The sequence below is a fragment of the Lissotriton vulgaris genome, chromosome 7 (assembly GCF_964263255.1).
Source record: "Lissotriton vulgaris chromosome 7, aLisVul1.2, whole genome shotgun sequence".
Taxonomy (NCBI): domain Eukaryota; kingdom Metazoa; phylum Chordata; class Amphibia; order Caudata; family Salamandridae; genus Lissotriton; species Lissotriton vulgaris.
In genome coordinates, this window is record NC_141695.1 from 697,664,751 (window position 1) to 697,692,691 (window position 27,941).

The following is a 27,941-nucleotide window of genomic DNA, read 5'->3' on the forward strand; positions in this document are numbered from 1 at the left end:
CACAGCATCCCTCAGCGCCACAGCATCCCTCAGCGCCACAGCATCCCTCAGCGTAATATTAATACATCTAAGTCATGTAAATACAACACATATTGCATTACAAATGCTATAGGTGTCACGTTTGCGAAAGTTAAAACTATTGGCATTGTAAATGACAAAGCTATTAATTTTGCTATTTACAAAACCAACACATAAATAAAAATTTGTCATTTACAATACCAATACCTCAAACTTTCCTAATGCAAGACCTATTGCATTGCAAATGCTTGTTGTAAATGGGTATCACTAATATACAAGGCTCAAACAGCCACTGTGAGGGTAAATTGGGTGGTGTGAAGTTCATTCCCACTAGGGAAGGGCACTAGGCAGAGATGCCCTCTTCCTGGGTGCTCTTTGCCTTGTGAACAGAGCTCTTAGAGTGCTGGGTCAGGCTGAGGGCAGATATTAATCAGCATAAATCTCATTTATGCAGACTCATTTCTTCTGTACCACTCAGACTCAGATGTGGCTATATCTGGAGCGGTGTCCATTCTATTTTCCTTTGGGAAATACTCTGGCTATAGGATAAACTGGACTAAGTCAGTCCTTTATGCAGTGCATACTGGGCGGGGCACCTAGGAGACACCTACCAAACCTTCTGGTTTCAAGAGACTGATTCGGTTACATAGGAATAGAAATAACACCACACTTCAAGCACAAAACTTAGAAGTAGGCCTTTAAAAAATTCAGTTAGCTGTTTAAAGATGTCTGAGATTTGCTTGACCCTAATTAGGAGGGTAGCACTAATTAAAATGGTTACATACCCATGTTATTATATGTGTTGCACAATAACACATTTACAATGCAGATTCCTACTTTGAAAAGACTGACAGAATCCCTCGTCCCTATTATGGAACAAGAGAGAAGATTGCACTACGATCCTTGCAAAGAACAGTATACAGCAAAGGAATCGTCATATGAGATGCAAGGGCCTTTTCCTACATCGTAGCCAAGACCTGGAACGAGCTCCCAGTCAACATCAGACACTGCCCGAACCTGCATGCCTTCAGGAAGGGTCACAAGACCTTGCTCTACTGAGCCGGAGCTGCCTACCCCCCCACCCCTACGTCATGATACCCTCACGGGTGAGTAGCACGCTTTATAAACCCCCCCCGATTGGTTGTTTGATTGATTGATTGAAGGGCATACTTGTGGGCTTCTGAACTCCAGATTGTCAATGAATAAGAGGGGCATGCCCCAAGAGACTATCGAGCAACAAGATTAGCGATTGAAATTGGAAACACATACATTCATTCATCTATAGTAGGACAAATGGAAGTGAGTTGCTGGAGCCCACACAGGCCGAATTAGACTCCAGGAATGAGGCCACAAAATACACTGGATGGCATGGAATAGTGACTAAACACACTGTACTGTGGAAAGGGCAGATGCTGAACGGCATTAAGAAACTGTTGGGGTTCTGGAAATGGAATTGCATGGGCATTTTCAACTTAAGTAAAGTGTTGAATCCTGAGGGGGCTTAAATCCTCTGAAATCATCCAAAACTACAATGATCTCAGACCAACTCACAGATACACTTACATATCAATTGCAACATGAATTTATTAGTAGAGGTGGTAGGCTGGGGGCAGGGAGTGTAGACCTCTCGAGGGTAGGCTACTATATAAAATAAAACAAATCGACAAGAAAGCAGTACCACAAATAACAAGCTGCCATATACACTTCAAACACTTCAGCAAACTTGGAAATAACCATAGGTCCCATGGAAGATATAGATTAGGAGGTTGCAGTGATGCACCCTAGAGAGTCAGCGGTCAAATCCAGACTAGAGTTAATCCAATTAAAAGCCTACAAAGAATTTGCTATAACAGGAGGAGCCCCTTTGGGAGGGTAGGGCCCCACAATCAGCCTGTCTCAAATGTAACACAGCCCTAGGCACTTCTCTACATACACTCTTGGGATTCCCTCTCCTTGAACGGTACTGGTGCACAATTACGAGGGAGCTTGAAGAAATAGTAGAAGCAAAATCCATTTCATGCCTCACTACATTGTGCTAGGTAAACCGAGTGTTTTGGATCTTACTCAACTGCTATTTTGAAACCTGGGTTTCATGGTGGCCGTAAGGGACACTACCAGGCTCCGGGGAAACCAATAACGACTGCTTGCAAGTATGCATTGACAATTAAAATAAATGTGAGAAAATGCTAGCTGCAGAGTGTTCATTTGCTTGCGAAAAAAATAAATGTGGATAGATACAGATACAATGACAAAAAAAACAAAAAGAAATATGGATAAATACAGGCAAAATTGTTAAAAAAATAAATACCATAAAACCGGGAGGCCTACTCATAATATATAAAAAAACAGGCAACAATTTGGATAATTGATTACCAATTAAAACCTATAAGCTATGAAAAAGTTAAAGGTGGTGCAACGCAAAAATACTTAACATAACTCAAAACATATGAGATCTACAATTAAAGTACAATACTCTCCAAGGCACTAATGTATTTCTTGCTAGTTTATCTTCAATGAGAAAGCCTTATTTTAGGACACAAATCCACATTGCATTTTAACCATTTTGCAGTTGATTGTATAAGTAATAACATAGTACAGCAGACATGATTAACCACCTTAAAATGTACAGTAATTAAGTATCATTGGTTGGATTTTCAGAATCTATTAACAGCCTTCTTTTTTGATAAATCCAGTTTATAATTTGATTCATACCTGGGTCTTGGATATCCTTACGCTTCCCAAGAGCTGCGGCTAAAGATGAAGTTTCACAATGATATGGGATGACCGCTAGAACTTTCCCATGAGGGACGTACAGTCTTCCTCCATAACACCATAGCTACAAAACAGAAAATATGTTGCCATATAAGTTACCATGTTAGTGAGGACATACAAGGACAACTAAAAAAGCAACAAAAATAAATGTCACCTTTTTCATGCTTCTTGCAAACTATACAAAACCCATAAAGCATCAAAAAGTAATATTTTTGTGGTATCCTGATTGAAATGATTTGTTTAAAATAGACTGTGCTTAATGTATACTGTGATGACTATTAGAGTTGGTGGGAGTGTGGAAGAACAGCTTAAGAGAAGGGGTGGGTGTTCGAGGGAAGAGGTTAAGGGAGATCAAAGTTTTCAAATTTAAGTAATCAGTAAGGATTACCGGTGGTGAGGGTAGGGCTGTGTATAAAAAGGGTCTGTAAAAAGTAAGGGAAGTATGTGAGTGGAGTGGGTGGGAGAGAGGGAGGGTGCCGAATCTGAAAGGATGGAAATAGCAGAACAAGGAATTTATACAAAGCCGAGAGGCACACTATAAGCTACACTGCTTGACGTCTGTTAAATGACATTTGGTGGCTCTGGGTAGGATGGTTTGAGACTTAAGGTCTGGTATTATCCAAGTTCTTTTAATTTCACTAATGTAATATACACATATGTATCTGCAAGAAAAGAAGCAGAGAACTCTGGGTAGTTTAGATGGAAAGTAGCTCCTGTATAAAGAACCCTCAACACCAGCGACACTCTAAATCTGCTCACCTCCAATATCTGCCTTTCTATCAAAGTCTTTAAGCATAGGATTGAAACAGTGCCATCCACTCAGATAGAAAGGGACAGTCTTTTGCCATTTCTACAGCAAAGTTTTTAAGCATAGGACTAGCACAGTGCTATCCATACTGTGCTGTAAAATGACAAAAGCCTTTTGCCACTCGAGGCACAGTATTACAGCTTTGAATTGGTAAAATACCAACCAAGCCACCCTGAAATGAACAGACATTTAAGGTGAGCAGATTTAGATTGTCGCTGGTGTCCAGTTTGCTCTATACAGGAGCTGCTTTCTACCTAAACTTGAGAACTACCCAGAGTTCTCAGCTTCTTTTTTTGCATAATTCATTCATTACTCTATGCCTGAAAGGGTGTGTGTGTTTGTGTGTAAAAACACACACACGCACTTAACGCGTTTCGGCTGGCTCCCCAGCCACTTTCAAACAGACTTGACAAAATTACGGGCACCAATTAAAACATGCAACGCTGAGCAGCTGTTGACTTGACAAATTTCAAATGCAAGTGTGTGCAAATAATCGTTTCAATAAATACATTCAATAAATAAATACTACAATAAAACATTTATAAAAATTTGATTACTCAACATTCATGAGAGAATTTGTCCTAAAAAACAAGAGTTCTTTTTTCATTTTTAACACTTTTTTGGAAACTTTATTCCTTCAGACATTTCTTTCATGACAATATCCCTTTTTCTCTGTCACATGCAAGAGGTCAAATCCTGTATCATTTCATTAGGAGTTTTTTTGAATCTGGGGGTCACGGTTCGATCCCCGGCGCCAGATTAGCCCAGCACCATGTGACTCTGGGCAATAGCTTGCTTAATCTCCCCGACAGCCCCCAGCTCCTGGAGACCCTTACGGGTGAATGTTCGCACTTTACAAATGTGGAATATATATATATATATATATATATATATATATATATATATATATATATATATATATATATATATATATATAAAACAGGTTCACAGTGTTTATTCAGCAAACAAACGTGTCGGCGTTAGCCTTCCTCTGTGTTTCTTACCGATACCTCGCAGTTCCGGTTTAAATGCAGGTTTGCTAACAGTGGTAAACATCAACAAGGGGCCAGCCCTTCAGACACCAAAATAGGCGCTATCTTGGAACATGTTGAATACCCCCGGCAATCGGAGTATTCACAAGAGAGAAGGGTCTCAAGACAATATATATATATATATATATATATATATATATGTGTGTTAAATGTTAATTACAGAACAATGGATGAAGAGGGCAGATTACACGTCCCTCTAAGTGAAATATATATATATATATATATATATATATATATATATATATATATATATATATATATCTTCGAGAATTAGAAGCCTTTAATTGTGTGTGTATATATATATATATATATATATATATATATACATATATATATATATATATATATACATACATATATATATATATATATATATATATATATATATATATATACACACACATATATATATATATATATATACACATACACATACATACATACATACACACACAATTAAAGGCTTCTAATTCTCGAAGATATATATATATATTTCACTTAGAGGGACGTGTAATCTGCTCTCTTCATCCATTGTTCTGTAATTAACATTTTCCCCACCCACTACAGCATGGGGAAATGGGTCAGCCCACTTCATCCATTAGCTAACATGTGAGTGATAGCATATCTCCCTTTAACCAGGAGCACAGCAGCACACAAAGTAGTTCCCTTCAGTGCCACAGACTACTATGGCTATGTGGGCTGTTTGAGACCTAAATAATTTGATAGTGGAGTCCCCGGCAACCACTACAATTTGTAAAAAATCACATCAAAACAAATATTGACAAGGCTTAAAGGCTGGCAACCAATGCCAGACTATTGGCCCTGCCACTGCTGTTTTTTTCAAGGGGTTGAAATAAGTATAGTATTGGAGGCCTACATGTATATTGTTGTAGTTCTGTGTTCTAGACATTATCGCAATTAAAGGTTGTTTTGTACATGTGGCGCAGAGGGGGCAATAAAGGAAGTGAAGGCAGATGGATGACTTCTTTGGAGACATTGTATCCAATATTTTCATAAGGCAGAAAATCAGGCGCTTGGAGTACGTCTTTACAGGAGAAGATCCAATGGTCACTGGCTGGAAAAAGCAACTGAATTACCTTATTATGTCATAAAGGTTGCACAAGGAAAGGAGTGCCCGGTCAGAGCCTAACCCATATCAAATGATAACGACAAGGGTATGTGGCTAGGGGTGCAAATGAGCACTGTAGGAACAGATCGTAAGGCAGGAGAACCAATCTAGTAAAAGTACCTACTTGATACTAAAGCAGATGCTGGGATGAAAAGGATCAAAAGGAGCTGTCTCAGGATGGAGAAGAGACTGGAGTGGTGGGCTATGGGTGCAAACCTGGAGATGTGGAGTACAATGCCTGGGTGTAATACATATGGTGAAAGATAAGTTGCATCTAGTTGCTATATCCAGAATCCTCTTCTTTCTGGTCTTTCCTTTTCCTTGTGGGCGTAAGGCTCAACCATTTGGTGTTCGGTCCCTCCTTATATGGTTTCAGATGTACGTCCCAGAGGCAGTGATATCGCATTTTTCAGATTCTCTCCCCATGCCCCTCCCCCACCACCCCACCTTTGGACATCTCTTTTCTGTAACTACTCCTTCTAACTCTGTATCGCAACTGAGATTTTTAGAAGGTTGCAGGTTTATTTTCAATGTAAAGAATTGTATATAGCGCTGGCAAGCCCGGGGGTAAAAGAGCTTTACATACATAATTAAGGCAGTGTAAAATAGGCAAGTTGGGGGGGCTTGGCCAAGCTACTGAAGATGGGGGACGCATAGGTAAAGAGCTGCTGGGCAATGCTGCACAATCCTGTCATTTCCCCGATTTGCAGTAAACATCAGGTTTTAGTAAAAGGGCTCAGAGGATTAATCGGTCCTTATTTTGACCTCCCCGGGGGGAAAACCGCTGTGTGTAACACCCAGGGCTCTACGAGCTCTGCTACCCTAACGACAAAGCTCCAAGAACGAGCTGGGGCCTAGCAATTACGCCTATCGGGCATGATGAAAGAAGTGCTACAGGGGGGAGAGTCCTGGCCCCAGTCTCCTACTCCACCTATTATCATACCTGGAGTTGTGAGACGCCCACCCATTAACATTGGACTCTGGGACGTCGCAGGAGAATCCAAAGCACGAGCAAAGACACAGATTCTGGGCATGGCATGAAATATACCAGGCCGGTACGAGATGCGAGCAGGGGTAAGGCCATGAATAAGATGGCTGCAAAAATGAGCAGGCGGCAGCACTGAGCACCGGAGCCCAGCGGGTGGGGACGCCAGCCCAGCCCAGCCAACCCCAGAGAGCGAAGGAGCCGGCGGGAGAGGCCCCTCCTGAAATGCAAGCATCTCGGACCTGCCCTACAGGAAACCCGGCTGAGCAGTGGCGAGAACTGGAGTGAGGCCATGAGAACGACGTCCGCGGAGATGAGCAGACAGCGACAGAGTGGACCAGGGCCCAGCAGGAGAAGGTACCGAAGCGGCCAACTTCAGAGAGCCAGGGTCCTGGTGGGGGGCCCTCACAGACCACAGAGATCCCAGTTCTAGTCCGTCGGAACCCCAGTCGGGCTGTAATAAAAGCTGGGACATATTAACAAGAGAGACGAAGGCTGCAAGGTCGAGCAGACGGCAACACTGAGACCCGGGGCCCAACTAGCGGAGGTACCTGTGTGTTGGTCTCCAAAGTGCATGAGAGCCGGCGTGATGGACCTCGCCGGAGCTGGGCGTCCGTGACTGGGCGGAGTAGTGATTCCTCCGTATCCGGCGGACACCAACCGATAGCACAGTGAGCATTGCTGGCGAGTAAATGTTGCACAACCCAGGGGCATGACAGACCCAATATATTGATGGCATCCCATTATACAGAGTGCTGTGTGACAGACCCTGAGATGAGTGCGAAGTATTCAAGGGCGACACCCTGAAGCTCTGAGCGAAACACCTCATCTAATGGTGCCGTCGTGGGAAATTAACTATCTGCGCTCCCAGCCTGTGTTGTAGGGGGATCATGAAATGTAAGAGCACAGGTCATGATCCGAAATGGTGCGTGGCAACGTCACTACGTCCCGCATCCACTGACAAGTGGTGGCGGAGATAAACCAATAATCAATGCGCATCCAAACAGAGTGTGGAGTGGAATGAAATGTGTAACCTGGGCTTCTGGGGTGTCGTGTGCACCATGCGTCTCGGAGAGCCAGTGAGTCCAGCCATAAGTTCAAGTCTCAGCGGATAAATAAGACATCGGGATCAAATTGGTCAAGGAGAGTGGAGACTCCATTAAAGAAGGAAGGGTCATCTGTGTTCAGGGTATATATATTTAAAAACAGGGACTCCCGGCCTAGGAGTCTTCCTGCTACCAATACTATCCCGGGTCAACCGCAATGGTGGTATGGTATTTTGAAGATTTCTCTGAGGACTTTCTGGTTAACATTTGTGGGAACAGAATACCGGTCTGCTGAGCTTGACTGCTTCCGTATTGTCCATTCCTGGAAGATGAAATGCTAATAAATGTATTCTCTTTTGAACTGCCCAAGTCCAAATCTCCTGGGCTATCCTTGATAACTGAAGGAATTGTGTTCCCTCCTGTTTGTTAATATAAAACATTGTGGTTGTCTTGTCTGTTTTAATCAATATCGTTTTCCATAGCAACTGCCCCAGAATGGCTTTTAAAGCTAGGAAAACAGTTTTTAGTTGTAGGGTGTTGATATGACGAACTGTATCCCTCTCCCGTCATACCCCTCTGATTTTGAATGAGTTCATATGTGCTCCCCACACTATATGTGAGGCATTAATTTTAATTGTTACTGATGGGAGTTGGTTGTTGAAATGCCACACCTTGAGTCACATTTGACCTGCTCCACCACTAGACCCTTCCAACTCCCTGTTGCTTGTGACTATTGTACTTATAACCATTCCCGAATAGGTCTCATGTGAAGCTTCACGCACAGGATTAGGGGGATGCAAGATGCTATCTTTCCTAGGAATCTCCCCACCGTCCTTGCTGTCGGAGCTTGCAGCCTCTGGTACAAGTGAGTTTCTGCTATTAAAGACTGTGCTTATATTGCTGGGAAACACTTTCCCCTGAATTGAGTTTATCCTTGCTCCCAAAAATATATTTTCCTGTTGTGGTTCTAGAGACGATTTCTCTAAGTTGATGGAGAATCCTAGTGAGAATAAAGTCTCTATTACTTATTGCATGTGTTCCTTGCATTTCTGGTAGGAGTTTGCTCAAACCAGCCAGTCCTCTAGATCAGGGTAAATGTGTATGCTCCATCTCCTTAGGTGAGCTGCCACTGCTGCTAGACATTTGGTGAACACCCTTGGAGCTGATTTAATTTAGAAAAATCAGTACTGTGAACTGATAGTGAGTCTTGTTTACCACAAACAAGAAGGAATCTTTTGTGTTGAGGATTCACTGGGATGTGTAAGTAAGCGAATCTCAAGTCTATTGTAGCCATGAATTCTCCTCTTTGTAGTTGCGGTATTAAGTCTTGTAAAAATGTCATGTTGAACTTCTGAGTCGTTACAAACTGGTTTATGATTTTGAGGTCTTAGATTGGTCCTAAAGAGCCATCTACCTTTGGAATTAGGAAATATGTTGAGCAGTTCCCCATGTTAATTTCCTTCTATGGGACCTTATTTATTGCATTTTTACCCAACAGTTTTCCACATCCTTTGGGAGTCATGCAATTTCCTCCTTGTTGTGAATTTTTCTCTTTGGTCCTCTTGAAGAGGGGAATTCTATGCAATATCAGACTTGTACTAGGTTTAAGACCCATTTGTCTGAAGTGCATTTCCTCTAATGTTTTATTCTTCCTACTACAGGTGTTCTATGTAGGTAATGATTTTCTTTTTGAGTAACTCTCCAAGATGGTTTTTAAGAAAGGCGTGTTTGCGTTGTTGAGTCACTTGATTGAGAGTTGAACCCCCTCTGTGGCCACTCTTCCCCGAAAGGGCTGTCTACTCTGTTGTTGGTATTGACAACTTTGCTGAGAGTTGGATGCCTGGCTTGTTCCCTGGAAACCTTGATGTGAGGTTCCCGACTGGAAACTTCCTCTTCGTGTGGGTCTCTGAAAAGCCCCTGTTCCTCTGCATGATCCTCTGAACTGCAAGGCACCCATTGTCTTGGCTGTTTCATTGTCCTTCTTTAGTATGTTGAGTTTGTCATTAACCATACTGCCAATCAACCGTTCCCCATTGAATGGCATGTTGAGGACACTGGTCTGCACTTCCGGTTTGAATCCGGAGAGACTTAGCCACGAGTGTCTTCTTCGCGTGACACATACATCATTCCCCAACTAGCTGTTTCAGCCCCATCCAAATGTGTTGGCAATGTTCTTCGCCACTTTCCACTAAATGTGCGGCCCTCTTTTTAAATTGTTCAGGCAGGTGCTACATTAGCTCCCTGTATATAGGCTAGATCTTTCGAAGATGTTGGTATTTTTTCTCAGCTCGACATAAAGCAGGTTCTTTGAATGCCTCTCTTCCCTGATCCAAAACACTAGGAAGCATGGGTAGAAACGGATTCTAGTTTGCATCGATATTAGGGTTTCCAATAAAAAACAGGATTGTGGTTTTTCTTCCTCTAATTGGATCCCATATTGATCCGCAGCATGTTTTATTCTCCGATTTAAATGCCTATATCATCTGCGGGTGAAGACTTTGAAGGGTATCGGTCTACCCTTTCCTCTGTGGAGTCTGTCTCCAGATCCTGCACCTGGTCTGCATACCCTCTGATACATGACATACCTTTCCCACCAAATGTTTCTCCTCCTCATAATCCAACTCTTTCTGGAGTTCTGGAGTGAGAGGAGGTTCAAGTTCCTCTATCTACTTCAGGTCTTTCAGCTCCTTTGACTTTGACCCTTTTTGAGGGATGCGGAACCCTTTCAGACTTTCATCAAAGACTCTTCTTTTGAATTAACGCAGCATTTTCGGCCTCAATAAATTTCCGCTTCCTTTCTCCCTCTGCCGCTTTGTTTTCAGCGTCGAGATTCGGATGTTTTTTTTTTTTAGGAGTTCTTCGAAGAGCCCTTCGAGGATGTCTCAGATAACAAACATTTGTTTTTTCTCGAGACCCATCTTGTTTCGACACCAAATCGTCTTTGCTGTGACTGTATCACAACATCTACAGCTTTTCAGTCCCTCCTGAAGAGTCTCCTTTCAGTATTCCGAGGGGATATTGTTGTCGGGGTGTCCCAGCGGCTATCGTATTTTTTGAAGAAGTGGTTCCCTGTGACAGTCTCAAGTCTGATTTTTGAGACTGTTTTTTCGAGGAAGACTCTTACCTCGAACGTGAACAGTTTCTATGGAGCATGTTCTTTGACGTCTATGATCTTCCCTTTGAGGTCTGATAACTCTCCTTCAGCTGCCTTGGCCACATAGTCCACTTCCTCAATGGAAAGACCAAAGTCTTTTAGGGACAGAGTTGTCTGCTGGTCTTGCATGCTGTGATGAGCCCGTCTCGGTCTCTCTCACCCCCTCATGGTATGAAGGCCGAAAAAGCTTTGCAATCCTCACTCTTGTGGTCAACCAGTAAAAAAAGATTGCAGACCGAATGCTAGTCCTTTTGTGAGAACTTGTGGTGGCAGTTGGAACAAAACTGGAAAGTGGTCTTCTCCATCTTCATCCTTCAGGTAGCTCCCCAAACGGGTTTTCTTTAAGGTCAATCAATACTCGCCTCACTGGTTTCGATCCAATGATTTGTTCGATGAAACTATGGAATTTCTTCCTCAAACTTCTCGGCGTTGGAACTCCTTCAGCAGGCTTCCTGACTCCATTGCGCAAAAAAGAATCTAAAGATGGCGACAAAAGGTCGGAGCTTCCAGAGAAGGAGGAGGCACAACATCACCAGAAGCAGCAAATGGGCAGATCGGTCAGCACCCAACAACAAAAGCAAAAGAAATAGAGAAGTTGGAAAAATGCAGACCCAACCACTTAAAGGCAGAATAATGCACAGCATGTGAATTCAGAAAAGATTCACGCTACAAAACCTCGATTTCAGTGTTGGCAACTAGAAGTGGGATTTTGAAAGAATAATCAACTTAGTATTATATTCATGAATGATATTTTCTCCTCAAGAATGCCTTGCGCTCCTTCCAAAGAGAAGATCCTGTCACCAGCTTATTAGATGATCTTTTGCTGAATGGAACACCTTTTTTTCACATGATTAGGTTCCACAGACTTGAACGGAGAGAAAACCTATATTAACTATCCTATGTTTAACGTATTTTATCATTAGGCTCTAACTGACCATTTTCTAGCAAGAGTTCTGGTCAGTTGAAATGACAATTGTCTTGATTATTTGCTGTGCTGCTACCTATACTTGCATTAACCGCATATTAGATTTGTGAGCCTCCCAATGTCTAGTGTTTGATTTTTAACAGCCGATTTAGCAGTTCCTAAGATGCAAACTTTCTTGAATATCAAATGTGTATACATCAGATTATGAGTATACTGATCAAAGTTGAAAACAACTTTATTATGAACTAAACAAATTTACACTCAAAAATCCTTTCAAGTAACTACAACCTGTCTTCACTTTCGACAAAGTTCCTTCTGTGAGAACATTAAAAATATCGGGCTACTAATCTGCAAGATGTAAAACAGCAAAATCACGTATTTATTAGACGATTAGCCCTTGCTGGTGTACTTTAAGGGGGTGGCCACCACTTCTTACAGATTAATATACATGAGTGGTTGTCACCTGAATAATATTAGAAAAAAGGCGAGGTAGATGGTGAAAAAGTGTACAAAGTAGAAAATTCGCAAATCAAAACTTACTTGACCACTGGTCCCCTGTGGCAGTTCTTTCGAAGCCTGAAGAGTCTGAAACTTAGTGTTCCATATAGAAAGATGTTCTACAAAACAACAAAAGAAATGCAGTTCATACCACAAGCCAATGATTAGCATGCCAAGTACCTAGAAACACATAGTATGCAACTACAGTATACAACATTGGTCCCAGCAGACTCTAAAACATGCACAGAATTTGGTTACGATGCATGTGCTATAAATTCATCATACATAAACGCACTCAGCATGTCCACTAGATGTTAGCTCAAGCATCGGGGTTGAGGTGTGTGGGAGGTGGGGTATTGGTCACATTAAAGTGGAACTTTACTCAAGTGGTGACATTAGACCATACTCTTTTCTTAGGCAGTAAAAAATATGGTCAGGACAAGTATGAGAAAGTGCTTCTTTTTGCATGGTTAGCCCCACCTTTTTGCCTAGTTTTGATGCGGTTTCTATGGCATCCAGGTCGCCTGTTGTAGGAAAGTGGGTTTCTGTAGCAGTAACCCCACCCCATACATTTTGCCAGATTTCTGATGCGCTTTAACTTGATGTGCCATGGGTTCCGGCCAATCAGGTTCCCAGGGCCGGTGTTCTTTCCCAAAACAGCACCTTTGTACCCCAAATTGGCACCTCTCTAGCCACATGCAAGTCCCTTGTAAAAGCTACCATGGGTACTGTGACCAGGAGGTCCTGTTCCTTAACACACACGCACTGCCATTGCAGGCTGGGTGTTTTGGTGCAGAGAAAAGTGAAGAGTAGAAACAGCACACATATCTGTGTCACAAAGAAACCCCTTTGGGTGAATACGCACACAAATGAACACTCACAGTAGGAATCTTATATCGCCAACACGAGGACAACAAAAATAGGAATTAAGAAGTCAAATAATCCAATGCCATCCAATATACAATATAGATTTATTCGGTACAAATAAAATCAATATATTCGAAAATAATTTTTTATTTAAAAAACACACATTTTTAAAATTACAGTACCTATCTGAATTCATCATAAAACAATTTCAAAACCTTAAAGGTAAGGCATACAATTCACTAAATTAAAATAAATGACAAATAGGCACAGTGTATATTCATAGTTGCAACAATAAGAATTCGGAGAACAGGCAGGAAAAGGTTTTACATCGTCGCTTCAGGCAACTGAACAGATATTCTGCAACCGGAACACACAGGGCATCTCACGGCGACAAGCCCCTTCTGAAGACGGAGGGGACCGCGTTGGATGCACCCTGAAAACTGCCTCGCACAGTGCTGGCCACGGAGCGCGAACGGGGAGGGGCATACTCAGATTGAACACCTGAACCGCCCACTATACCCCGAGAGGCATGTGGGGGACAGACCATATCCAGGACCCACTTTAGGGACTCAGGGGCCCACAAAGAGTCTCCCAGGCCTCGGCACAACAACACACTGCTGGCAAACGGCAGGACATCCCAGAAGGCACAATGGGGAAACCCGGGGCCACGCAACCATAACTGTGCCAGAGATGGCGCATATCGGACAAGCTAGACCGAGTGTTGGCGGCTCACCAGGGTGTCTATGGAGGAGCGACTTGGCATCCTGACGACCGACATAAGCATTATCAGGGACGACCACCGAAAACTAGCTGACCAGGTCAACGAAGGGGGGGGGGGAACTAGTGGCTGACCTGCAACCCACGGTGAAAGAACAACAAACAACCATCCGCAATGTCCTGACCCGTCTATCGACGATGGATGCACACACGGACAACCTAGAAGGACGCTCGAGGCGCTGTAATATCCGGGTGGTGGGGCTGCCGGAAGGAATTGAGGGCCAGACCCGGTGGGGCACATGGAGGCGTGGGTGAAGTCCTTTACCCCAGCTGCCGACCGGTCTACCTTCTTTTCCATTGAGCACGCCCACAGAGTCCCGGCGCGCAGACCTCAGCCTGGAGCGCCCCCCGACCGATGTTAGCGAAATTCCTCCACTTTAGAGACCGGGATGCAGTGCTTAGAGCCGCCAGACGATCGTGCCCCCTGAGGGTTGAAGACAAACAGATAATGATATTTCCAGATTATGCACGAGCTGTGCAGCAACAAAGATCGCAATTCCTGGAGGTGAAAGAGCGAATAATATCCAATATTCCCTGTTATTTGCGCAAGACTCAAAAATATCCACAACAACATTGCTATATTTTTTTACAAATGCGGAGGAGGCATGAGACTGGGCGGGCTAGCACTGCACGTGGCTGTCCGGAACAGAGACTGTGCGGGGACAGAGACAGAGGGCGCCACGACCCAGGAAGTGCAACCAAAACAGGGGGCACAATGAAGAGAACACTGTGACACGGAGCCCTGCAGTAGACTCCCCAGACTTAGAGCAAATTATGCAGAAACGCTGGAACACTCAGCGAGCCGTGATGGCTCTACAGGCCTCTCTGCCTTCAGACGACATGGACGGACCCCCACATCTGTTCTCATTGGCGGGAGAGGAGGATGGCGACGAGACTTCATCTAAGGGAGACTATCACGCCACCCCAGGTCACCCCCCAAGACAGCGGCTCTCATAAGTTGATGAATGCGCAAGATAAACCATGGGAGGCTATCTACGAGACGCTACCCACAGTCTCTCGCAACGGATGGTTGCGGGATGGGCCTGTCAATAGCTTCCCGGGCCCCCCCTACAAAGCCGCAGCCTTCCCAGGATATCCACGCAACATCGTCCCGACACTTCCTGGGACCAGACGACGAACACTGATCCTCCACGAGCCCGATCAAGGAAAAACCTCGCCCACACACACCACCACCCCATGGTTACTTTTTAATGCTCTCTTTCCCTAGGAGAGCTAGTTTGGACGTATCGCTCCCAGCGATGGGTCCCCAGTATTGGGACTGTTCCCCGACCCCAGTTCTTAGTTCACCCAACCCCTGCACCATGACCTCTTGTTAACCCCCATATAGGAGGGCGCACACCCACAGCTCCACACAGCTTCGCGAGCGACACCCATTGGCGAGGGATGGGAGGCTACTCATCCTCAGAGACCCAACACTGCAGCAACACACCTTACCATCCACCATGACACATACGGACTTTAAGTTTTTAACTTTAAATATTCGAGGGATGCACACAGCCAGAAAGCGCTATGCGATATATGATTAAGTTCAGCGACAACAAGAGCAGATCATCTCCCTACAAGAGACCCACCTCACTCAGGAGGAACTACGCAAACTCTAAAGGAAGTGGCGTGGAACATTCTGCTCCACAACCTACTCCGCGTTTGCGAGAGGAGCGCTGGTCTGGATTCGACCCGGAGTTCCCTACGAAGAAAGGTGGACCCCGAGGGACACTACGCACTACTGGAGGTATTACTAGACAGGTAGCCCATTCTCATAGGTCGCATCTATGCCCCCACGATAGACCAGGCACCTTTTTGGGGGACCCTAGCGTAATTCAGATCCTACGCGTGGATACTAGGAGGAGATTACAACTGCTCCCTAGATCTTGAACTAGATAGATCCTACCCCCCATCAAACACTCCCCAGCCCTAACGCACACAGCCGCACTCCGCGCGTGGGCTGCCCACTAGTCTTTAGTGGACGCATGGCGACATACACACCGACCTCCAAAATATATTAATTTCATTCTATACCCCACAACTTGCGAGTTCGCCTAGATCGCTTCATGTGCATGCAGTCTATACTTCCACGCTTTCAGCACTCTGATTACTTAGGCAGGGTAGTATCAGATCACGATGCACACAACGTGATCCTTGTATGGCGCCCACCCACACCACCGATTCCTATATGGCGCCTCCCGAAGGACTGCCTTACAGACCTAGTGTTCCAACACGAGCAGTCAGAAACCATCCAACACTACTTTGCAGGGAATACAGGAACCACACCAGCTAGGTCAATGTTAGAAATGGGATCCCTGGCTGGCCAGGGCTTTCGCCAAAGTCAGTCAGAGACCACCACTCCTAAGTCAGGGCAAGGGAGTTACACGCCAAGATAACCCCTACTCGCCCTCTAGGTAACGTGGCGCGAGCAGCAAGGCTAAACTTGGAGGCGATATGAGTTAAGTATTTGCGCACGCACCCCAGCAACAACACCCAAGGCCCACCACAAAGGAAACTCCACACAAGGTTATATGTAAAAATAGCCTTTGTATTACACCAAAACACATTAGATAAAACACACACTTTACAATGTGCCAGGGGCACGGGCAGAATTTACAGGGGATATTTACAAGACATGGCCACCTGGACCACTGTCAGGAATCAGCACTTTTAGAAGTAACACTTTTAAAAATAGCACTTAGGATGTAAAACTGTAGCACAAAAATAACATATAACCAGTCACTACTGGTACCAGGTGAGCACCACCTATGCAACCCTCACTACCTTAGGAGATTACACTAGGGACCTGGGCCTCGCTAGTACCACCTGTACTAGCAAGAAGGGAACCACCTAAGTATTGCTATACCTGTAGGGGTCTAAGGAAGGAAACACATGATGCATCACAATACATTTAGAGGTGTAAAAGCAAAGCACATGACGTATTACCAACACATTCAGAGGTGCAAGAACAGCAACCACAATAGCGCAAAATCCACATTAGCCACCACCTGTGGCAGTCCCTGTGTCCAAAGTTAGGGCAGGCTGTAATGAGCCAAATGTACACCAGCCTAAACGTGGCAGTTGCCCACAAAGTGCTGGGCAACTGGGTGAAAGTGGCGTCACAACGTTGGAACCTTCCAGGCTCTGCACAAGCCAACTGTCCCTGAGCCTCTCTGGACTCGCAAGCAACAATGGGGCCCTGGAGCCTCGGGCTCCTAATTAACCATGCCCCCGGGGAGCCTTCGCGGCTCAAACACTGATGAAATGCCCCCTGAGCCCTCTCAGGGCTCTACACAAGAGTGGCCACCGTTGGAGCCTCGCTGGGCTCACTAACACGCAATGCCCCTGAAGCCTCTCAGGGCTCGAGACACACTCAGCTCAAGATCACGCTACGGGGGGAGGGGGCGGACACCGACAATGTGTCCCGGCGCCCCTCCCGTCTCTCCTCTGCCCCACTCACCGGTACTCTGGCAGGCGGGGGCTCCTCTCTGGGACGGCTCCTCTTCACCGGCGGTTGGCAGAGGTCCGGGGCTCTCCTCTCACTCGGGAGCCTCGGCAGGACGTGCAGGCTGCTTCCTGCTTCTCCGCCTGGCCCCGTCACGCTGCAACTTGCCTGGCTTCCTGCCTCGGGTGTCCGCCAATGGCAGCGCGGCCCCGAGCAGGGAGGCCGGCACTTCCGGGTCGCACTTGGCAGCGGCCCGGCAACGTTTTTAGAACACTCCGGGCTGCGGCGGTGAAACACGGGGCAATGCCGGGTGGGCACCGGCCTTCAATCAACTTAAGCAGCGAGGTGGCATTCGCACATTCAAATAAAGGGGCACAGCCCAAAAAGGGCAATAACTACAGCCACAGGTGCGGCGTGGGCAGCCGCGAACCGGCGGCAAAACGCAGGGCGGCCCCTGCTTTCCCCACGCAAAATGCGGGGCGGGGAAGCGCGATCGACAACAATAAAGCGCTCTCAGCGCTAGGAACAGGGTCACAGCGCTCCCAAGCGCTACAAGGGGAAAGTAAAGCGCTCCCAGTGCTATAGGGGAAGTCAAAGCGCTCCCAGGTGCCCTCAGCAGGGCAGAGTTCCAGCAAGTCCAGCAAAAGTCCTCCTAGGCAGGCAGGGGGGCAAGGCTGTGCCCAGAGCCAGCTCACTGGGTCTCCAGGCAGGGAGACTCTCCAAGTGGCGGTCCTCTGGCCCAGCGACAGCAGCAACAGCCCCCTCAGGATCCTGGAAGAGAACAACTTCAGTGGGGACACAGCCCCATTTTTATACAGTACATTCCTTTGTCTGAAGGTGCAGGGTGGGGGCGGAACCAGTCGCAGCTGGTTCTTGAGTACCCTTGATGGCCCAACCACCCCTTTCATTCACTGGGGAGGCTAGGGTCGTTAGACACACCACAGGGGGGCGGAGCCAGCATTGTGTGGGGAAAACCCAGCCCATCCAGGACACAGGTACACTCCTCCCACACATCACTCATGCTAATCTCCCACTCACCACCGGGCAGACCCATCCAGCCTTCCTGGAGCCAGGCTCACCAGCCTGCTCCAGCCAATCACACGCCAGACACATTTTATATTAATATGCCAACTCCTAGAAGTGGCACTTCTAGATATGACACACTCATGCAACACACACCATTGCAAAGCATTCACTCTCACGAGTTCGCACATATCAGATTCGAACCTGTACACCCCACGCATCAGGAACTACCAGGGACACATACATTCCCCATGCATTCCTATGGGAGGGCAGGCCTATCATCACATGCACTCAGAGTGCGCACGCACTTTCCACTGGGACACAGTGAAAGTGCGCAGAACCCAAAAATCACCATCACCAGGTCACCATTACAAGCAAAAAGTCTAGGGGTGAACCTGCCATAAGGGCCAAGTCCAACAGTCATTAGAATGGAATGCCTTTAAACTAGTGTTACGAGGAGCATGCATCCGGCAAATTACAGGAGTGAGGCACACACTGGAGAGGGCGGTACAAGCCACAGAACAACAAGTGGCGCAGTTATCTAAGGCAGCAGATCAACAGGAGATCCCTCCAGCGCAACTGACGGAGGCCAAAACCAAATACGAGGAAGCGTACGCCAACCTACGGCGATATAATTTTCGCACATACACCACTAGAGTCCACAATGATTGGAACCGGGCCGGTACCCTGCTAGCCTGGCTCATTAGACAAGACTCGCAAACGCAGCCAATCACTGGCATTCGCAATGCCATCAGGGAGGTGGTCTACACGCAAGCTGACATTCTATCAGCCTTCCACGATTATTACACCATACTATACAAGAAGTCGACTCAGGACAGGGCGGACAAGAAGCGAACAACACTGGACGCCCTACTCACAACGGCGGAGATCAAAGCCGCCATCTGTCGCCTGGCCAAAAACAAGGCGTCGGGACATGACGGTTTCCCGGTAGAATTATACTCTACATTCTCCCAGCACTTGGTCCCACAGCTGGGTGCGGTCTTTCATGAGGCGCAGGAGTTGGAACTCCTCCCTCAATTTATGCGGGATTCCGTGCTGGCGATGCTCCCCAAACCCGATCGGGATCCTCTACTTAAGGCCTCCTATCGCCCCTTCAGCCCCCTGACCACAGACTGCAAAATACTGGGGAGGATCCTGGCTGATAGACTCACAGTGGTACTCCCCAGACTGGTACACCTGGACCAGAGCAGGTTTGTCCCTGGGAGGAACACCTCCCAAAATATATTCCGGCTGTTCCAGGTCCAGGACAGGGTACGGAGCAGGTTCCCACGTGCGGCGTGCTTGGTGTGTATTGTATTGGCATTTATATAGCGCACTACTTACCCGTAGGGTCCCAAGGCGCTTCGACCGCTGCGAAACCCTTCCTGGCTTCCCTGAGAGATGGTCCCTTAATGGGTATCTCCAGGGTGAGACCAGGCATCCCCGGCGGTCTGGTGGGGCCGTTAGTGAAGATGAGGCAAGCTAATGCCCAGAGTTGCCGAGTGTGATCGCTGATCAGAGTGGGCACCGAGGCGAGAGAATTATCGAGTCCGCTGACCCTGGTCCAGAAACCTGCCGCACCGGGAATCGAACCCTGGTCCCGGGCCGTCCTCTGCTCTCGGGTCTGCCGCCTCTAACCAGTGAGCCACACTACTTCACTCGAGAAAACGTTCTGACACCCCGGCATGGCAATATCTATTTGAGGTGCTTCGGAGGGTGGGCAAAGGGCCTCCGTTCATAGGGTACACCCGGCTGTGTTATGGAGTGTATGCATGTGGTGTGTAGTGGAATTATGTGGGTTGGATTTGAATTGTAGCAATGGTGGCATGCTGCGCTTTAGATGAATATGTTTAAAAGTAAAGTGCACCATACTGCAATTGCTACAATAGTTAATTGTGGATGCGTTAACAATTGATGTGTGCACTGATGGCTTTTGGTGTATTTGCCAGTAGAAATTGTGCACTGATGGCTGGTGGTGTGTGTGCCTGGTGGAAGCGTGCACTGATGGCTGGTGGTGTGTGTGCCTCGTAAAAGCGTGCACAGACGGCTGGAGGTGTGTGTGCCCGGTGAAAACGTGCACTGACGTCTGGAGGTGTGTGTGCCTGGTGGAAGCATGCACTGACGGCTGATGGTGTCTGTGCCTGGTGAACAAGTTACTTACCTTCGGTAACGATATATCTGTAAGAAACAGTAGTTAGTATTAGATTCCTTACCTTAGAATATCCCCAGGCATCAGTCTGGATCCGGAAACTTTTGCGCAGCAGTACCCCTGCGCGTCGGTAGGCGTCGTCTGCAGGCGTCCCCTGCGGCTCCGCGTCAGTCGTCGGCGTCGTGCGCCGTGATGACGTCGCTGGAGTATATAGACGCAGCCACTGCGCGCTGACGTCAGTTCTTTGTACACAGCTTTTCCGCGCCAGAACACGCAGAGCCATGTGAGAACCAACACTGGTGCCATTTGAAACTAGGGCCCTGAAAGGGATGTCCTTAACCCTAGGTATCAGTTCGCAGAACGGGGAGGACGAGTGGGGCGGTAAGGAATCTAATACTAACTACTGTTTCTTACAGATATATCGTTACCGAAGGTAAGTAACTTGTTCATCTGAAAGAAACAGGTTAGTATTAGATTCCTTACCTTAGAATAGATACCCCAGCAATACCAACCCCGGTGGTGGGTCTGCGAACCAATACAATCCTACACCAGAAAGTCCTGGAGGACCGAACGGCCAAAGAAGCCATCCCTCCGGACTGGACTGTCCAGGCAGTAGTGCCTCGCAAAGGTGTGCAGCGAGGCCCACGTAGCCGCCTGGCAAATGTCCTGCAAGGGGACGCCCCGGCCCAGGGCAGTAGTAGCCGCCGTGGCCCGAGTGGAATGGGCCCTCAGCCCAACAGGAGGCTCCTTCCGAGCCAAAGAGTAGCATGCTTTGATGCAGAGAACCATCAGGTTGCTCATTGCACCATCAGGATTCAAGCAAGCCGGGCCGAAGACGGCTGAAATGCCAGAAACCGGTCCCCGGTAGCTTGTTTCCTTCCCAGTGTAAGAATTGGCTTTTGTAGTTTGGTTTGCCCTGTTCCCATCATGCACTGGGACAGGAACAGACTAATTTGCATACAGTCAGGTTCTGAAACTGGGATGGTGCAGTGAGCTAAAAAACGGTGTTGGATCTAGCCCTGATCTCTTGACTGGGTGAGAGTATTCTGTTTAATTCAGAGACTCTGTCCCTCACCACCCCTTGTTGTAAATATTTTTGTCCACCCTAAGCGTGGAAGGGTATACTCAGATGTGAGTCCCTTGCTCATTGCACCATCAGGATTCAAGCAAGCCGGGCCGAAGACGGCTGAAATGCCAGAAACCGGTCCCCGGTAGCTTGTTTCCTTCCCAGTGTAAGAATTGGCTTTTGTAGTTTGGTTTGCCCTGTTCCCATCATGCACTGGGACAGGAACAGACTAATTTGCATACAGTCAGGTTCTGAAACTGGGATGGTGCAGTGAGCTAAAAAACGGTGTTGGATCTAGCCCTGATCTCTTGACTGGGTGAGAGTATTCTGTTTAATTCAGAGACTCTGTCCCTCACCACCCCTTGTTGTAAATATTTTTGTCCACCCTAAGCGTGGAAGGGTATACTCAGATGTGAGTCCCTTGCTCATTGCACCATCAGGATTCAAGCAAGCCGGGCCGAAGACGGCTGAAATGCCAGAAACCGGTCCCCGGTAGCTTGTTTCCTTCCCAGTGTAAGAATTGGCTTTTGTAGTTTGGTTTGCCCTGTTCCCATCATGCACTGGGACAGGAACAGACTAATTTGCATACAGTCAGGTTCTGAAACTGGGATGGTGCAGTGAGCTAAAAAACGGTGTTGGATCTAGCCCTGATCTCTTGACTGGGTGAGAGTATTCTGTTTAATTCAGAGACTCTGTCCCTCACCACCCCTTGTTGTAAATATTTTTGTCCACCCTAAGCGTGGAAGGGTATACTCAGATGTGAGTCCCTTGCTCATTGCACCATCAGGATTCAAGCAAGCCGGGCCGAAGACGGCTGAAATGCCAGAAACCGGTCCCCGGTAGCTTGTTTCCTTCCCAGTGTAAGAATTGGCTTTTGTAGTTTGGTTTGCCCTGTTCCCATCATGCACTGGGACAGGAACAGACTAATTTGCGTACAGTCAGGTTCTGAAACTGGGATGGTGCAGTGAGCTAAAAAACGGTGTTGGATCTAGCCCTGATCTCTTGACTGGGTGAGAGTATTCTGTTTAATTCAGAGACTCTGTCCCTCACCACCCCTTGTTGTAAATATTTTTGTCCACCCTAAGCGTGGAAGGGTATACTCAGATGTGAGTCCCTTGCTCATTGCACCATCAGGATTCAAGCAAGCCGGGCCGAAGACGGCTGAAATGCCAGAAACCGGTCCCCGGTAACTTGTTTCCTTCCCAGTGTAAGAATTGGCTTTTGTAGTTTGGTTTGCCCTGTTCCCATCATGCACTGGGACAGGAACAGACTAATTTGCATACAGTCAGGTTCTGAAACTGGGATGGTGCAGTGAGCTAAAAAACGGTGTTGGATCTAGCCCTGATCTCTTGACTGGGTGAGAGTATTCTGTTTAATTCAGAGACTCTGTCCCTCACCACCCCTTGTTGTAAATATTTTTGTCCACCCTAAGCGTGGAAGGGTATACTCAGATGTGAGTCCCTTGCTCATTGCACCATCAGGATTCAAGCAAGCCGGGCCGAAGACGGCTGAAATGCCAGAAACCGGTCCCCGGTAGCTTGTTTCCTTCCCAGTGTAAGAATTGGCTTTTGTAGTTTGGTTTGCCCTGTTCCCATCATGCACTGGGACAGGAACAGACTAATTTGCATACAGTCAGGTTCTGAAACTGGGATGGTGCAGTGAGCTAAAAAACGGTGTTGGATCTAGCCCTGATCTCTTGACTGGGTGAGAGTATTCTGTTTAATTCAGAGACTCTGTCCCTCACCACCCCTTGTTGTAAATATTTTTGTCCACCCTAAGCGTGGAAGGGTATACTCAGATGTGAGTCCCTTGCTCATTGCACCATCAGGATTCAAGCAAGCCGGGCCGAAGACGGCTGAAATGCCAGAAACCGGTCCCCGGTAGCTTGTTTCCTTCCCAGTGTAAGAATTGGCTTTTGTAGTTTGGTTTGCCCTGTTCCCATCATGCACTGGGACAGGAACAGACTAATTTGCATACAGTCAGGTTCTGAAACTGGGATGGTGCAGTGAGCTAAAAAACGGTGTTGGATCTAGCCCTGATCTCTTGACTGGGTGAGAGTATTCTGTTTAATTCAGAGACTCTGTCCCTCACCACCCCTTGTTGTAAATATTTTTGTCCACCCTAAGCGTGGAAGGGTATACTCAGATGTGAGTCCCTTGCTCATTGCACCATCAGGATTCAAGCAAGCCGGGCCGAAGACGGCTGAAATGCCAGAAACCGGTCCCCGGTAGCTTGTTTCCTTCCCAGTGTAAGAATTGGCTTTTGTAGTTTGGTTTGCCCTGTTCCCATCATGCACTGGGACAGGAACAGACTAATTTGCATACAGTCAGGTTCTGAAACTGGGATGGTGCAGTGAGCTAAAAAACGGTGTTGGATCTAGCCCTGATCTCTTGACTGGGTGAGAGTATTCTGTTTAATTCAGAGACTCTGTCCCTCACCACCCCTTGTTGTAAATATTGATGCAGAGAACGACCCATCGAGAGATGGTCCGTTTATGGACCGACCGTCCCTTCTTCGCACCCACGTAGCCAACAAACAGTTGGTCATCCACCCGGAACTGGCGTGTGCGATCCATATAAAATGAAAGCGCACGTTTTGGGCCCAGACGATGGAGCCGCTCTTCATCCTTTGAAGGATGCGGAGGCGGGAAGAAGGAAGGGAGGGTGATGGACTGCCCGATGTGAAAAGCAGAGACAACTTTGGGCAGGAAAGAAGGTCTAGTTCTCAGAACCACCTTGTCTGGATGAATGGACAGGAAGAGAGGTTTGACAGAAAGAGCCTGGAGCTCACTCACTCTCCTGGCAGAGGTGATGGCAACCAGGAAAGCCGTCTTTAAAGTCAGGAGACGGAGAGGACAGGAATGAAGTGGCTCAAAGGGAGCACACATCAAGAAGGTCAGAACTAGGTTCAAGTCCCACTGAGGCATCACAAACGGAACAGGCGGATACATGTGTATGATGCCCTTCAAGAATCTCGTTACAACAGGGGACTTGAACAAAGAAGGCTGATCAGGAAGCCTTAGAAAGGCTGAAAGGGCCGAAAGGTAGCCCTTGATAGTGCCCAGAGCAGAGCCCTGCTGGGCAAGAGAGAGAAGAAACAGAAGAACCTCGGAAAGAGGGGCAGAAAGAGGATCCACAGCCTTTGCTGTGCACCATGCCACAAATCTTTTCCACCGACAGGCGTATACCGACTTTGTGGAGGGACGCCTGGCTGCCAGAATCACATCACAGACTTCAGGAGGCAAGTCAAATGGCCTCAACTGTCGCCGCTCAATCTCCAAGAATGGAGGTGGAGACTGGACAGGTTCGGGTGGAGGACCGTCCCCTGCTGCTGCGACAGAAGGTCCTCCTGAAGGGGCAGGCGGATCGGGGGACCGACTGACATGCTGAGTAGCTCGGGATACCAGTACCTTCGAGCCCAGTCCGGAGCCACAAGGATGACTTTGGCCCGGTCGCGCCTGATCTTCTTCAGCACTCTGGGCAGAAGTGGTATAGGCGGAAAGGCGTATAACAGACCGCAACTCCACTCGCGCCGAAAGGCGTCGCCGTGCGAGTGCCGTCTTGGAAACTCCAACGCGCAGAACTGATGACATTGCGCGTTCTCTTCTGTGGCGAATAGATCTAACCAAGGCTCTCCCCATTGCAGAAAGAGGCCTTGCGCCACGTCCGAGTTCAGACGCCATTCGTGATCCATCGAGCACCGACGGCTGAGTTCGTCCGCCCTGGCGTTCAGAGAACCTGCCAGGTGTTGAACCGTCAGAGTCACGCCCTGACGTTCCAGCCATTGCCAGAGACGCAGAGCCTCCTGGCAAAGGGTCCACGACCCCACCCCGCCCTGCTTGTTGCAGTACCACTTGCCGGTGGTGTTGTCCGTGAACACTTGCACTACACTCCCGTTGACAAAGGGGAGGAATGCCTTCAGTGCTAGACGAATCGCCCGTAGCTCCAACAGGTTTATATGGAGCCGGGACTCCGCCGGAGACCAGATGCCGCTGATCTCCGCCTCTCCCAAGTGGCCTCCCCAGCCCTGGAGAGACGCGTCCGTCACGACAACGTGCTCCGGTTGGGGAAGGGAGAGGGATCTGCCTCTGACCCAATTGCGGTCCGTAAGCCACCACTGCAGTTGTCTCGCAGTGCCCTCCGAGATCAAGACGTGGTCGGACAAGTTGCCCTGATGCTGGGCCCACTGAAACTTCAGGTCCCACTGCAGAGCCCGCATCCGCCACCGGGCGTGATGCACCAGAAGGATGCAGGAAGCAATCAGCCCCAGCAGCCGCAGCGTCAACCTGACCGAAACCCGGGATAGCGGCTGAAAGATGGGAATCAAAGCCTGTATGTCCCGGACCCGCCGTTCCGGAGGATAAACCCGAAACTGCGCCGAGTCCAGAACCGCTCCGATGAAAATGAGCTTTTGAGAGGGACACAGGTGTGATTTCGGCACATTGATTGAGAACCCCAGCTCGTGCAAGAGGTCTGCCGTCATCTGAAGGTGGTGGACGACTGTCTGGGGCGAGCCCGCCTTCAACAACCAGTCGTCTAGGTAGGGGAAGACTGAAACCCCTAACCTGCGCAGATGGGCTGCGACCACCGCCATCACCTTTGTGAACACCCGTGGGGCGCTTGTAAGGCCGAAGGGGAGCACGATAAACTGAAAGTGCTCCTGGCCTACCGTGAACCGCAGGGAACGCCGGTGGGCCGGCAGGACGGGGATGTGAAAATACGCATCCTTCAAGTCCAACGCTACCATCCAGTCTTGCGGGTCTAGAGCAGCCAAGACCTGAGCTAATGTCAACATCTTGAACTTCTCCTTCCGGAGGAAGCCGTTGACGTTCCGTAGATCAAAGATAGGACGTAGGCCCCCTTTGTCCTTCTTGGGCACCAGAAAGTAGTGGGAATAGCAACCACGCCCTACTTCTGGCCCAGGAACGCGCTCGATGGCCCCCTTGGCCAAGAGGGCCGTAACTTCCTCCTGCAGAAGTGTCAAGTGGTCCCCCGACACACGGTGGTTCTGCGGTGGCATGGCTGGAGGACTGGTCTCGAAGGGGAGGGAGTAGCCCCTTCGGACGAGTTGCAGCACCCACCTGTCCGATGTGATTGCGCGCCAGCGGGCGTGGTGATGGCAAACCCTGCCACCCACTGGCGTCACATGGGCCTGAAAGCACGGACTAGGAGGTTTTGGAGGCTGATGCTACGAGCGGGGGGGTTTGGTGTGGCCTGACCCCGCCGTTGACCCCGACCGCCTCCACGGCGGTTTCCACGGCCGCCACCGCGTTGATGAGACTGTTGCGGCGCGTGGCTGGCAGCACGTGTGGGGACGCCCCTTCCTTGGCCACGAAAGGAGCGAAACGAACCCGTTTGCTGGCGCTGGGTCGAGAGACCCAAGGACTTGGCCGTGACCCTGGAGTCCTTGAAGCGCTCCAGCGCGTGGTCCGCCTTGTCACCAAACAGGCGACAGCCATCAAACGGCATGTCCATCAAGGCATTCTGGACATCTGCCGAAAAGTTGGCGGATCTCAGCCAGGCGTGGCGACGAATCGCCACCGTCGTGGACATCGCTCTGCCCAGCGAGTCGGTCGTATCAAGACCACACCGTATGGAATATTTTGCTGCGTCTCGGCCCTCAGCCACAGCCTTGCCGAGCTTCGCCCGCACCTCCATGGGGCATTCTGGCAGCAGTTCCGCGACCGTATCCCACACAGAGTGGGTGTAGCGGCCCAAGAGGCAAGCGGTGTTGCAAGACCGCAGTCCCAAACTCAGGGACGAGAAGACCTTCTTGCCATACTGGTCGTACCTCTTCGATTCCCGGTCGGGCGGGGCCGAGGGGAATGCGGTCTGGGAAGTCGAAGCCTGGATCACCAGACTCTCAGGGGTGGGATGGGTGGACAGGAACTTGGGGTCGTCCGGGCACGGACGGTGGCGTCTGGCCACGTTCCTATCAACAGGCGAACCTGAAGAGGGCCTGGACCACGTGCCCAAAAGAACGTCCGACAAGGCTTCGTTAAACGGCAGCAGTGGCTCCTGTGGGCATGACTGCGGTTTGAAGACCTCAGTGAGGATGTTAGGCCTCACGGCCGCGACGGGGAGCTCAAGGTCTAAGGCCTTGGCAGCCCTCATCAACACAACTGAATAAGCAGCCCCCTCCTCCGATGCCACGGTAGGAGGCGAGACAAAGCCAGGGTTAGGAGAGTCGTCCAGACGACTGGCATCACCCAAATCACCTGTCCA

At 48.4% G+C, this 27,941-nt stretch overlaps 1 protein-coding gene across 1 annotated transcript in view; it reads right to left on the minus strand.

The window, feature by feature from the left end:
- The window catches only part of NOL11 (nucleolar protein 11), a 423,141-nt gene that overhangs the window by 274,420 nt on the left and 120,780 nt on the right, over positions 1-27,941 (minus strand). Inside the window, exons 8-9 of the mRNA XM_086930931.1 lie at positions 12,430-12,506; positions 2,731-2,854 (exon numbers count right to left, since the gene is read on the minus strand). Coding sequence (XP_086787057.1) covers positions 2,731-2,854; positions 12,430-12,506 — 201 coding nt within the window. The remainder of the gene's footprint in view (positions 1-2,730; positions 2,855-12,429; positions 12,507-27,941) is intronic.